The sequence below is a fragment of the Trachinotus anak genome, unplaced genomic scaffold, assembly GCF_046630095.1.
Source record: "Trachinotus anak isolate AG129_WGS33_773 ecotype Australia unplaced genomic scaffold, CSIRO_AGI_Tana_v1 ptg000016l, whole genome shotgun sequence".
NCBI classification, from domain to species: domain Eukaryota; kingdom Metazoa; phylum Chordata; class Actinopteri; order Carangiformes; family Carangidae; genus Trachinotus; species Trachinotus anak.
Genome location: NW_027273867.1, coordinates 17229884 through 17244980, shown reverse-complemented (window position 1 = coordinate 17244980; position 15097 = coordinate 17229884). Strand labels below are relative to the sequence as shown.

Below are 15097 nucleotides of genomic sequence, written 5' to 3'. Positions count from 1 at the left end.
ATAAACGCCTTTAACAATTGACTGGGTATCACTATTTCTGCATCTTTCCCCACTGTGTGATGCACCAAATTAGATTTGTCATTTATGTATAATCAAATTAATCTTTTATCTTTTTCTTGTGCATATTGCCTCTTCATGTCTTTAAAACTTACTAAACTAAACAATATAAGAGGGAGAAATCACCCTTTGCTGGAACTGCTTATTACGTGCCTTATACATATGCAACTTTGTAAACAGGGTCTCAGGTAGACATTGGTCCATTTTAAGTAGTCATGAAGTCACTGGCTTAAGACGAAGGGCAGTTGTTGTTTGTTTGCTGGCTCAGTGGGCAGGCTTATTTGAATTGTGACAGTGAAGGAAACAACACTGATCATGATCAACATAATAAAACCATTTCCACAGCTCCAACCTCTGATTAAATCACTTGCAAAGCATTATGGGTTTCTGCCAGCTCGTTCAGTGGAAATATGAACAGGCTTGAATTTCATTGATTAATCTATGTGGCTTAAGCTGCTCTTTATTTTCTAGACATCCACAGAGGAAGTTTAAATATCAAACAGAAATATAGATGACACAGTTGAATATTAAACTTTGGCTGTCCTCCAACTAGACTCTTTGCATAAAATAAATATGAGAGGCCACTGGGCATCTTTTATTTTATTTTTTTACTTTATTACAGTCGACTCTTTCCAAGGACCTCTTGGGAATGTTTTCTGGATATAATTGGCCCCTGGACCTTTAGCTTTGCATTGGTGTGGCAGCAATATGGCTTATACTTTAGTGAGCACTCAAATCCAGCAGTAAAAATCCATGTTTTAACGATTGAGGTTTTGTTTAATGCAGCTGGGAGTTTCAGCAGTCAAACTATCAGGCAATATCAGTCAATGTCAGTGCTAAAGTCTCTGTCATGTCCAAAAATCTGGTCATCTATAAAATGGAAATCCATTCTCTCTTGATGGCAGCATATTGAAAACCCTCAGAGGTAACATGAGGTGATGTTAGACTGCGCTCAGGGCCGGCCTTAAAAAGTCATCCATCCCGCTGAGTTCCTGGTGTGATTATATCCTGCGACAAGCCGCGATAACAAGAGTCCATCTCTCTCAAGGTGAGGCTCTAATTGTACCTCACTATTAAAGGCTTGATCGTCCACATCTGCTCTCTCCCTCTCTCCACGAGCCCACTTCTCGTTCGCTGTCTCACAGCCAACCTCCTTCTGCCCCTCGTTCACCATTTCTCTGCTTTGCAGAACGTTGTCCTCAGATAATGAAAAGCACAGCTCATTCTGCTCTTCCCTTCATCCAGTGAAACCTGTTCTCCAACAAAGGTCCCACATTCACACATGGAGATAATGGACCAGCCCTGTGAAAAATAATTGTGTGTGTGTGTGTGTGTGTGTGTGTGTGTGTGTGTGTGTGTGTATCAAGTAAGGGAGCAGCACAGTCCAAACAAGATTGAATTTGACATGTTGTTAGGTTGGTGAATGTGGTGCTGGGTGCAAATCAGCTGTTTATTTATTTATTTAACCTTTAATTTACAAGGAAGTCTCTTGAGATACATGATGTCTAACACAAGAGAGACCTCGCCAAAATGGCAACATAAAATACTGTAAATGTCAGGTAGCTACATTAGGGAAGGAGATGGTGCCCGAAATTAATACAGAAGGTGAGATCTAAAACAAAGACAACAGCTATGGCTGTGATTAATTTAGAGGAGGATTAATGCAGAAAAAAGAAAATGAACTGACCTGAATGAACTAAATGGGCAATGGTTTGTATTCGAAGTCAAACAGATATTTCTCTTTTGTAGCAAAACATGAGGAGTGAATGAGCTTTGATCATATTTTTTAGTCTTCCAAGATGAGTTGCTTCCATTATTTAAAACACTTATTCCAGGCAGATACAAGCAGGACTACTGCTGTCAAATAAAGGCAAAAATGCAAAAAAAAAAAAGTATTTGAAAAAACTATATCTACTATATAGATATATATAAACTATATCTTTGTCACACATACAAAGCAACAATTATTCACAAAATAATCAAATCAGTGCCATTTTTCAAGACATATTTTCAACCCCACATTGTATATATATATATATATATATATATATATATATATATATATATATATATTTTTTTTTTTTTTTTTTTTTTTTTATTTATTTTTTTTTTTTTTTATTGTCTGTTTGCTATTCTGCTAAACATCTGTTAGGTACCATCACCTAATGGATCTCATGCCCATATGGTGCCTGCTGCAATATGGAACTAAAAAAGATGATTAAAAAAAAACTAAACTAAACAATGAATCATGTGCAAATTAGACAATAAAATGGTGTAAAAATGAACAAATGAAAGTAAACATATTCAACATGCAGAAAAATGTACTCACCCTAAATCAAGGACACAGCCTCCTCTATCTCACACATTTCATTTTGAAGCTGCTATGATACATTTACGCAGGAGCCGAAATCAACAGTCAATTTCCTTCCACCTAGAAGTGATTCAACTTTTTGTTACAACTGGTCCATCTACCCAAAGTGGAAATGAGACTGCTGGGAAAATTTTGACAAGCTCTGACCGGAGGTGTGGGCACATTGTGGCTATTGTCACCAATCTGACATATTTCCTGTGAGAACAAGCCAATTTTGACTTTGTTTGTAGTACACTGCCTCATGAGTGTTAGGGTGCTGGACTTAGAGAGGGAGAGAGTCAGACAGGCAGTTGCACAAAGTGAGATAGCAGAGGGACTGTGACACACAATAGAAGCTCTCATCAAGATGAATTCTCCACAGTACACACCCTCAGCGAGGGTGCCAGGCAGCTCCAGCTAGCCTGCTGCGGCCATATCCAAAAACAAAGTGCTTGTCTTGCCCATCTCCCACTGTCTGGCTACTGACGGAGCAGAGGACACGGTCAAGAAAACGGCTAAGAGGGTTCACAAAAACATATTATCTTAGTATTCATGCATCTGAGAAGAAACAAATTAGGCGTCTGAACTGGCGTGCAGGTGAAACTGAACACAAAACCACAAGACCTGAGAAAATATGAGCAAAATATCATGCAAAAGTAAATCCACAGAGAGGCGCCAGCTTGGAGACAACAGAGCCACTTCTATTATCTTTATAAAGTGTAATATGCAAGCTTTGAAGCTCAGTGTTTGAGGGGCTCGGCTTCTCTCATAGGAAGTCAACCACAGTAGGGTGTTCGCTTTCAAAAACCTCAGTCTTTAAGCCCTTACTCAGAGCTGGCATACATAGCCCTCTCTCGGCAAGCACGGAGGAGAGGAAACAGAACAAAGGCAGGAGAGAGGGAGAAGGGGAGCGGAGGAAAAGAAGAAAGAAAGATGAAGGAAAGTAGTTCTAGGTCAGATTTAGACTGGACGATATTCAGGCCGCGCCAACCTAAGGAATGCCAAGAAGAATAATCTGGTCTTTTAACTCCAAGCCATGGCAACTGCATGGTTTCATGTAGGTACGCAGCCCCCCTATAGAGACCACCAAACACACACACACATGCACAAACACACACACTCATTCACTTTTAAAACCATGAATGAAACCTCTAAGCAAAGTGAACACAATCCCCTGATTGCTGAGGCTTAAGATAATCAACTTACACTTTTCTTTTAACAGATAAACGTTCTCATATGACGTCATTTCCAGCTTGTGATATCCCCAAACACACCGAACGTAAAGAGCACAAACACTTCCTAGCAGGCTTCCATAAATAATTCACCCATTTTCTTAAAATAACCCATCGCCCCTTTTAAAATATATTCTCTTTTCTTTGTGCAAACAACCCTCCAGCCCGCACAGCAGAGCGGTCATGGAGTAATTATTTACACGTTCTACCAAAGAGCACTGATAAGAGCCCGTATAGGCGGAGAGAGAGCGAGAGCTACTGGGGAGGGTGAGGAGAGTCTGCTCAGGTAGCATGTCAATCTGTGGCCCATTAGCAGGTGATGCCAGCCAGGCATGTTCAAAGCAGCTCCCAAGGTACAACGGACCTTTCTCTTCTGAATAATTGACTGGCCGCAGCCTCCGTTTCCTCGCTCCCCTCCATTTGTCTCCGTCTCCCCTGCGTCACCTGTGCAGTTCCTCTCCGTCTATTGTTCTTCTTTTTCCCTCTGTCTTTTGTGTTGTCTTTCATACTTTCCTCGCCTCCCACTCCATCTCGCCACTCCCTTCCATCACTCTTCTTCTCCCAGGGCTATGAATTGTGAAGGCTGCTGGTACATATAGGCACTTATGTACCCTGAGCTCTGAAAGCCTTCGGTGTGGGACATCCTCAGAGAGACGACACAATTCTCAGCACTACCTGATATCATGGAATGGCGTAGTGTTTTTCATGTCATGTCTGTGCATTTTAAGCTTCTTTGTGTGTCATTCATGTGTATTTTAGTTAGGGTTAGGGTTAGCGGTTGTCAGAGAAATGACGCAGTAGCAGTAGTAGTAGTAGAGAAATGGCATGGCGTGAAATGACACGCAAAAAGCAAAAAAAAAAAAAATCTGTAGTGATAACATGTGCAATGACTTAAAAAATTGGGCTGTTATTCATACACCATTTGGTGATAACAGGCTGCTAAGCATGTTTACTTCTTCAGGACAATTCCTAACACCGCAGCTGCTGTTTGGTAATGCATGCAGACAGGGAAGGGAGAGGGAGACTGGGAGGACTGGCTGCAGGAGGCTGAAATGATACACATTTGTACTGCTCTCTGTTAAAATACTTCATGCAGATTGAGAGAAGCTTTGAGTGGACAGTTGAGAGCTTTGAATACTGAGCAGGCTCAGATGAGGCTTCATGGAGATAGGCCTGGAACACAGTGAGGGATGGCGAGGGACAGGAGGGAGGTTGTTACACCACGCAATAATGCTCAAGGAAATCCACCTGCTCTCTCAATAGCCACAGTGCCTCCTTCTGAATATGGACCCCCCCCCTCCTTTTCTGGAACAACTTTGTGATGAGGCACAATACATTATCCTGAGGAATCAAATCAAATCCAACCCCCCATCTCTCCCTGCCTCCCTTCAATGTGCTGTGCAGCATCTGGTTTGGGCCATTAATGAATGCCGCCTCATGCCATCTCCTAATGGAATTGCCTTGTCTTGGAGTTCACTGCTGTGACACCGGCTCAGCAGTGGCAAAAAGATTACGAGAAAGATTAAAAGACAGAATAAACCAGAGGCTTCCTATGACAGGCAGCCAGGCCCCAAGATCACACATTAGATAATTGGTGCAAAAAAATCCCCTATCTCTGTCTCTCCTCTGTTTTCTGCTGGGGTTTAAAAATGGTGGCCAGCAGATTGCTGCCTGGTGTGCGGTCACACCTCTGCAGTGAAAACTGTTTGAAGAGGCTGGAACAAAGCCTGTGCGGTTTATGTTGTGTCTGAGTGAAAATGTTGCCTTTGTGGACTCAGTGATGAGCCTAAATCCGATGGCATAGTTAACGATTCTTCATGCAGCTGGTTAGATTTGGGAATGATGCAGCATCGATACATAGACAGTCACAAATTCACACGAAAGACAAGCACACACACTTTCTTCTTCAGTCCAAAACAAACACCCTCTCACTCTACTACACATGCAAGCGTTATCTCTCTCACTTATTGTGCCAGTGCATCTTTCTCTCCTTTATTTTTTCCACTTGCTTCACTCTACACTATCTTTCTATCTATCTACAACATGTAGTTATCTCTGCCTCCATCTCTTCCCTTCTCAGAGCAGCCCAGTGAAGGGCTTGTGCCCTTTCATAATTCATGGAGTTGTTCTTATGGCTCAGGCAGCCATGTCGGATGTGAATCTGTGCGCCTCAAAGGCTCACTCAGCCTACACTGCCTCGGCCAGAAGGGTTACCGCTCGAGCTGCTGTGCTCAGGTACCATACAAGACTAAATCAACACGCTCAATCACACCTGGGTCACACAGCACATGCAAATTCTCTGCTTTTGTTTCAACCTGCACAGACAATAATATTTTTTTATGAAAGTCCTTTTGGTCAGTTTTTGTGTAGCACGCAACGGGGCTGTTAAATCTAGGTTTGAGATTATATTCGTGATTTTGCCTGCTTTCTCTATATTGTGATATATATTTGAAAAGTATCCATAAACCAGAATGAATTGTTTGTTTGTGAGAGGGAACCAAACATTAAAGTTGCAAGTAAAAACCAAAACAACATGCTGAAAGGTGCTGAAATTCATAGAGCACAGAGTCACTATCAGTGATCCCTTTCACCCTATACTTGTCCACTCTCACTATAAAACACTGAAAAGAGCAGCTTTAAATAGCGCCATACTGATTTCACCACATCACCAATAACCTATCAGATCATACTTAATTTTAAGTGTACATATCCGTGCACATGAAAAAAAAAAAGTTTTCAAATAATGAAACACCATGACACCCTCAATGTGTTCTTAAGGTAAAATGACAGCTTTGATTGGTCACTTGATTGGAAGCTGAATTAAGCAGCGGGACATTTGGTCCTCGCTGTTCAGATCCGAGAGTAAAATGGTCCATGTGGCAGGAAAACAAAGGATGAGAGTCTCTGCTCAACAGGCGGCTGAATTAGAGAGTGCATGCGAGTGTGCTGTATACTATATACACACAAATGCGCGCGCACACACAAACACACACACACATTCGACTGTCTACAATCCCATCAAACGTACAGGCACCTCCACTGCTAAGCACTCACAGCTGGGCTTTTCTTTTCTCACACACCCAGCCCAGATGAGTGACAGCTTTATGGACACGTTCTGAACACAAAAACACGCTCAAACAAGCTCATACACTAAAACACACACACTCCCACTCTCACACCCACAAACACACACATCCTCACATCAACAGAATGAAAAGGAGACTCGTTAGCCACTTTAATCAATGTTAATCACTGCAGACTCGCCTCACTGTCAAGACTGCGACAATGTCTGTCTGAGAGAGAAGGGAAGGGAAAGAGAGACGGAGCAAAACAGACAGAGGAGGGAGAGACACAGACAGACTGGGTGGAGCAGGGTGGAGAGAGTGTAAAAATGTGAAATGATAGCCAAAAATATACACTGCCCATGGAGCGGTGAACCTATTGCAGTTTTGATGTACTTTATCTTGTTTTTCAAGGTCTGTTTCTTGGGTCCATGTGGCTGAGCCTCGGTGGGAGATGTGGTCAGGCAAGGCTCACGCCGACGGGGTTTAATTTTGTCCAAGGGGCCAGGAGGACGGAGAGGGAGGGGATAGAGGGCACAGAGAGGGAGGGTGCGAGAGGTGGCTGGGCATAGAAAGATAGAGGAGAAGGATAGGAAAAGAAGAGATGAAGGAATATAGAGGGGGAGATAAGAATTGAGTCGAATGGAGGAAGTGTGCCCAGGCATGGAGATAGTGGAGAGGTGAAATGCTTTAAGGGAGGCAGAAGAAAGGGATGCAGAAACTGAGGGCCAGGGAAAATTGAAAGATGAGAGGAGAGATTATTAAGAAAAGATGTGTCACGCATAAATAACTTGTGACAAAGGGAATGGATCTGCTGAATGCACCATGAATGTGGAGGAAAAACACATTGTTTTGAAGTTGGAACAGGGACCGGTGGAGGCCAAGGTGAAGGGAAAAACTGACAGGGAGGAGGGAGGGAGGGAGACGGCAGCAGATTGAGGGCACAAAGTAACAGACAGATTGTGTTTATCAATATGTAATACAAATGTGGGTGTTATGAAATGAGCTTTGGCCTTCACGGTTTAACCAAAACTTTAGTGTAAAGCTTAGCCATTGCACAGGCAGCCAGTGGGAGCACAGACTGAATAGTAATGTCTGTGAGTGGTGATTAGAATTTCAGATAGAGACAGGCGGGCCGCTCTGCCATGATTCCTGGGCCTAATGCAGCCGGCCTGTGAAGCGAGGCATACAGGAGCTCTGAATGTGACCTTATGTGCGTAAAGATAGAATACTCTAACAGCCTAATGTACCAAGCTGTGTGTGTGTGTGTGTGCCTTCATATGTTGTGAGGCATGACAGAGCCAGGTGATCAGACCTTATTTAACATGCACAAATTAAACTGTGAACACATGCTGCTCAGAGCAGTAAAGCAAACACAGGGTTAAGTGGTGACCTCCTGCGCAGGTCGCACTAACAGCCTTCACATCATATTAAGCACAAACAGACAAGCACACACACAAACACAAACCACACACACAAACTTCACATGCTGTCTCTGTGAAGTGTGTCCGTCTGTCTGAAATTGACGGCTGTCAGTATGGAGGGATCAGCAGAAGGAGGAGGAGAGGGAGGGAGAGGTGAGCGGTGTCAGGGTAGCAGTGACAGGAAGAAGCAGATGGAGGGGCAGAGATCAGGAGAGGAGGAACAGAGCGGGGGGAATGAAAGAAAGAAAAAAGAAAAGAAAAACAGAGAGATAGGGACACAGAGGTGGACTGTGAAAAACAGGGAAAGAAAGACAGTGGAAAAAAGAGAGAGAGATAAGAGGATAACCCCCTCCCTCCCTGTCAGTCTTTATGATCGTCTGTTTCTCGTCTCCTCTCTATCAGCGACTCGGTAACCTACAGCACAAAACCCAAGTAGAGATGATGAATTGAGACGGAGAGCAGAGAAAGGACGGAGATTAGCAAACATGGACAGATGATGAAAAATGACAAACAGAGAGGGTGAGAGAGGAAGGCAGCGAGGGAGAGAGAGGAGAGAAAGAGGAGGAGGGTGAGGTGTTAGAGGAGGAGAAAGTAAAAAGTGGAGGGAGGAAAGGTGACATTGGGGGAGGAGTGTAGAGGAGAGCAAGCCGCTGGCTTTTAGCTGGAGGACGGCCACAGGATGACATTAGAGGAACGCACTTTGGCTGCTCCTGCTGGGAGGTTCTGCACACACACACACACACACACACTCAAGCATGAGCACACACAAACACACAAAGACAGGCGAATAAACAGACAAATGGATGGACAGCTCTGCAAACACACACACACACATACACACACAGGTAAAAATAAGCACCTAACTGGTGCTGCATACTTATGCCTCCTAACCTGTGGGGAGCCCGCCCCGCCCCGCCTCCTCTCCACCTCTAGTCTAGTTTGTGCGCTGGCCTGATAACCTTCATGGCAACTGGGCTAAACACACACTCAGGGTGACAGGTCTGCCTACCTGCAAAAACAATGATAACTTTGTCTGGAAGAGCTTCTGAGGCTGCTGCCAGTTCGTTCCAATACTGATACAATTATTATCACCAAAAATGGAACGTTTGACATGTTGTAATTTAAGCCAAACGAACACATTATCACACTGAAACAGAGTGGTATTTTAGTATTACTTTTATGACAGAGCGGATATTACTTATTGCTTGGGTTAGACAGATAAATCAGCTTATTAATACATTTGACTGATATTGGCCTTTAATTAAATATCAGATGTCAGCCAGTCATGTTATAAACTAAAATAATGGAGTTTTGTCCCGCCACAGATACTTAAAAAACAGACTATAACACCTGTGATGACATTTATTTTCATATTTTATATTCATTCATTTAGTTGTTTAATATGTTTTTTGTGAATTTAGTTAAAAGCAGTGATGTGTCCCAGACACAGTGGTTTTTTCAGTGGTTTTGCATGAGTACGCAGAGCCCTGCCGATGCTAAATGAAGTTCATTAGCGAATGATTTTAAGTTAGCAGCAGGGGTGGAAAGTGGCTAATTGCAATTACCATGATTACTGCAACAAAGTCACTTTTTCCACACCTGCATTTATAAAAAGAAAAAAAAAACATGATTTTATTTTTCCTCAAGTAAAACTTTTTTGTACTCCTTCTACCCACAGATAATGGCTGGTTGAAGCAGCATATGATGGCCTAAATCACACAAACTGCTGAAATCGCATGAAATGAGTGAATGAATGAATGAATGAGCTAATTATCTGCACAAAATATCAACTATCAATATATTTTATTTAATTAGCTCAATTCTATGTATTACTTTTGAATCATTTTAAAATAATAAAAGTGGAATGAAACTGACTTTAATTACATTGCCACAGCACCTCACTGTATCAACATCAGCTGCTTTGGTTTTGGTAAAACTCAGAGACCAAGGCAGCAACCAAACTAGTGCTGAAACAAATGTTGATTAATTAGTCCACTGACAGAAAATTAACTGAAAACAATTGTGATTAAGCAAACAGCTTGAGAAGCTGGAAGCAGTGAATGTTTCTCTGAGGATTTGCTACTTTTGTCTGTTTTATATAATTGAAAATTGAATTGGTTTAGGTTTTAGATTGCTGTTCACCCACAAAAGCTATTTGGAGATTTCACTTTGGGCTCTAGGAAACTGTGATGGGCGTTTTTCATTATTCTCTGACCTTTATGGACTTAATGATTAATAGGTTAATGAAAAATAATAATTAGTTGCTGCCTTAAACCAAACCAGTGGTCATCCAAACCTCGAAACCTGTCAGCAAACAACAGGGCATGAAAGTGTATGTCCTCAAAAATAAAGGACAATAAGCTGGAAGCACAGTTAGGAGAGAGGGGACAGTGTTGAAAAAAGGGTGGAGGGAAAAAAACAACCTAATGAAAGGAAGGGTGAGTCATTCACTGATGAAAACAGCATTACACTCCTTTTCCAAATTGCCCACATTTTCACATGAGCCATCTCAAACACGTGCACACACAGGCCCACACACACACACACACACACATACACACACACACACACACACAAGACTCAGCGCCCTTTACCTCTCCCTTGGAGCGAGGCATAAATGAGTGGAGTGACAGACACAGAGAGCCGATGGGCCCCCTCCCTAGAGAGGGGAAATGCACTCATCCGTACTGATCTTAAAACAACAACCTCCCCCCTTTCCTTGCTTGCTTTTCCTCGCTCTCTCTCCATCCTTCCCTCCTTCCTTCCCTGCATCTCTTTTCACCCTGACTCTCAACCTCCCTCTGGCCTCTCTACTGGCCTCCTCGCGTATCACGACCCCCTCTTCACCTCCTCATTCCTCTTTGGTTTTCATTTGCCGCTACTTATTCATCACCGGTTTTCTGTTTGTCTGTGTGATTGCCCAGTGTTGGTTTGCTGTTTGTTCTCATTCTCGCTAATACTGCGACCTGACATCAGTTCTCAGCCCCCTAATCAGTAAACGTTGCTCTTTCAAACAGTCATCTCTCTCTCGCTCTCATTCATTTGATCACATTTTCATGTCACACTTTATGTCTCATAAATATCCAAGAGGGATCTCTGACCCTCTTCTAGTCTCTAGCACAATCAGCTTCTCTCTTCTCATCTCTCTTCTCTCCTTCTCCTTCTTCATTCTTCACTCTTTACTGGAGCTGAATAAAATGTCTAATTGCAATGCAGATTTTTTTTTCTATACATGAAACACCAGGCCTGTATTTGTGGTTTATTTTAAATGACCAAGGTACATTTGTATCAAGAATGATCACAAACTTACCGTATCTTGCATTTTGTATCAAACTTTACATGTACACAAGATAAAATAAGATAAGATAAGAAATACTTTATTTATCCCTATAGGGAAATTCAATTATCCAGTAGCTTATTCATGTATTTAGTTAAATTAAGGCTCTGCCATTATCCACTGCCTTTGTCTGAGATGTTAAATAGTCTAATGGCAGTCAGGTAAAATCAAATGTGGTTGAAAGCTCTGAAAACTACTTAGTGGACCACTGACCTTATTATTTTCATACATATACTGGTTGAGCATTAACTCATAACTGGCCTTTTCTATAAAAAATTACCAATTTACTCCACATAATTATTAAGCTATTATGTCAGTTGTACACTTGACATCAATAAATAATATTCAAATAAAATAATAACATTGAAAATCTGTGTGATATCTAGTACAATGGATACAAAGTTGGCCAGGTATGTGGTAATAATGTCAAGCCACTTGTAAATTGGTTCTGATAATGTTGTGATATCTGACTGACAACCCCCTAATGGTGCTTTTGACAGGTCTGCACTGTCACTGCTTGAGCTACCTTTCATTCCAGATACTGAAAGGACGAGCTCCTTCACAGTCTTGAATCCTGGAGGTCAGCTTAATATTATGGCATGATGTGCTTTTACTGTACCACTTACAATAACTGCCTCGACTGATAAAACAGAAGTGAGCTGGAAAATGATTATTTATACAGATTCAAATAAGCTTTTGGATCAAGCACAGACTAAATGAGTAACTGACTAACATAGTACATCTAAATACCAAGTGTCAACTTCATTTACTATAAGTGTGAGGTACTATAAGTGTGAGGTATGTGAGCAAGGCATGTTTTCTTATTACCCCCGAACTGAATGTACGGGAACATTTTATATCTATTTTATTTCTTTTCATCTTTCACAGCAACATTCTTGTCATAGTATAAAAAGCACAGGAGTCACCTCTGACATTAATGATGACTTTGTCCTATTCATATTGTGCATGCACAATACCAGGACCCTGAAACTGAAGCAGATAAATGGCATTCATTCACCTCTTAAAATACACTGCCCCACCTGTGGGCGTGTGGTCCTTTTGTGTGTGTTCTGCTTTGTACTGGACTCACTTAACATAACCTTGACAAATTAAACATTGTTTGAAAGCTCTAACTCTCCTCGTTCTATCTGTGTTAAGTATCAGTGCTACAGCTATAGACACAGAATCATTCCAGTGGTTATGGCTCAAAAGTGTTTCCCACACAAAAGGAAAAAAAAAACAAAACGTACATTTCTGCAATGTTTGGGTCTCTGTAGCACGGTTCAGTATTAGTTCAGTATTTTGTATAATCATTCTGAGATTTTGTTTGCAAAATTGAGAGTAGACCAGGGCTATGCCAGTTTAAAAAGGGATGAAGAACAGTAACGTTTGTACAGTGCTTTTGGACCTGTGCATAAAAATAGGAGAGCTTGCTAACAAATGAATCCTATTATAAATGATTATTTACATAATTTACATCTATTCTTCTACTGCCAAAATGTCATCATATGACAAAGGCCTTAACCAAAAAACAAAGTTAATAAAGTGTTTGATTCCCCAGCTGTGTCCGCCAGCTGTGCAACATTCACACTGCTTAATGAACAAGCTAACCGCTAGCTTCCTGTCTGACACTGACTCGATGTGGTCAGAGAGATTATATATCTAAAGAAAGACTCACCACTCCATTTTGAAGAATACAAAGTCGCAGCCAACTCTTTCCAAGATGAAAAACTAGACAGAGCGGTGTTTCATCCTCTACAGAGGCATCTTTGGACACCAGCACGTAGCATATTAATCAGACAAGGGCCAAGAACATCTTAGTTGTGTCAACTCTCTGAATTAATGTTAATTAGCTACAGCTGAGTAAATTTGCCATCAACAGTTGTCATTACAGTTCGGGGAAATCAGTGGTTGCCAAGGAAAGCTTTCACCTCCACCAACTGGAAACACTGTTATTTATGTGAGATTATGATTTAAATATTTGTAATTTAAAAATTACACTCCTTTAAATCACAATTTCAATATCGAATTTATTCAGTTCTGCTCAGTAACTTATCATATCTTCTAATCTCTCTTTTTCACTGTTTCACTGTCTCTTTACTGTCTCTCTTTGCTCACGCTGCCCTATTCCACTCAAGAATCAATTTGGGACAGAGGTGCTCTGCCTGTGCCCTTAGTTTTCATCGTTTTCCAGTCCACATTTAAAATGGTACACAGGCAATCTCCACAAGCCCGATTCACATCTACACTCCAGCTGAGTGAGAGAGCTTTTCTCCGCTCCATGACACCGCTGAGATGCCACTGACGCAGTCCAGCGTTTGACAAATGAGCCAGCAAATTGACTTCTCCGAGCATTTCAAACAACAGAGGCAAAACAAAACAAATCTCGCTTAACTAAATGCTGGATGAAATGGCACAATAGAGCGCGCAGGCTATTACAAGCGATTTCACTCGTGCACTCCATCTCATCGCCCCCACCCTCTTTTTCTCTTAATCTCCTCTCTTCACTCCTCTACACACCCCCCTTCTCCTCCCTTTTTCCTGTTTTCTTGTGGTTTGTGCCCCAGACGCACATTGACCCACGCGCTCTGGGCCCAGTAGGGGGCCTTGTTCCTCTGCGTCGCTCCACTGCACATGACTGACGTTCTCCTTACGGGAGGAGGCGGAGGAGGTATACAGGGAGGGGGGGATAGGGGGAGAGGAAGAGTCAGAGTCAGTCAGTGGAAAACAGAGCAGCCCTGAGTTCAGGGAGGAGGGAGACGGAGCTGAATGTGATTCATGATCAATGGTGCTTCTCCAATTACATTCCAATTAAAGCCAAGTCTCAAGCACGGCTCTAGTACATCGCACCGCAGAAGAGCTTTTGACAGGCTTTGCACTGGGTGTGCTGTCCCCATAACAATGTCCATTTATGCGTGGACCAGCTCTCTCCCTCACACACACACACCAACTCTTAATGCACGCACACACTTCCTTTATGCATCTATCCACAAACATTTATGTGTGTATATACGTGTGGTGGAAAAAAGAAATGCTCCTGCCACCAAAATGAATGTGAGTTTATTACAGTCAGATTAAGGGTAGTTCAAAGGGCTAATGCCCACTATTACATCGATGCTGGTTTAACACCGCCTTACACTCTACAGTCAATAAAGAGCAAGGGAGATGGAGGGAGAGCAGCGGACCAGAACCACTGGGGATAAAGAGAGAGCGAAAGGAAAGAGAGAGGAAGGAGGGGAGGAAAAAAAGCAATGTTAGAGCTGAGTGAAGCATGGCTAACATGGATTGGAGCAAGTTTCAAATGATTCCAATTACACTTAAGTGATCAATTAGATTGTTACACTGGTTAGATTAGGGCTGGCAGAATGCAAATCACAATGAGAACCAGTCTGTTTGTAAGGTGCAGTGAACGCAACATGGATTCTCTCAACAACAGCAGGACGCAGTGAATTCAGACTGCGCAGTCACCAGTGAAAGAGACACACAGTGTACAAACTGAAGCAACACTGAAAGAGCTGAGAAGTACAAAAACTTATCAACAACTGAGTCATTCTGTGCTCCGGGGAAAAGGAACACCGATATAGAGCGAATGTTGTGGATTGAGCCACAGTACTTTTTGACTCAGTAGTTTTCTG

General features: G+C 42.1%; 1 protein-coding gene across 2 annotated transcripts in view; it reads right to left on the bottom strand.

Moving 5' to 3' along the window:
• Positions 1-15097, bottom strand: part of efna3a (ephrin-A3a) — a 57513-nt gene that overhangs the window by 17990 nt on the left and 24426 nt on the right. The window contains exon 1 of one of the 2 annotated variants that reach the window (XM_071500858.1): positions 13141-13284. The exons of the other annotated variant lie outside the window; for it this stretch is intronic. Within the exon in view, the coding sequence (XP_071356959.1) occupies positions 13141-13148 (8 nt within the window). The 5' untranslated portion in view covers positions 13149-13284. Of the gene's footprint in view, positions 1-13140; positions 13285-15097 lie in introns of those variants that run through there. 2 annotated transcript variants of the gene reach the window in all.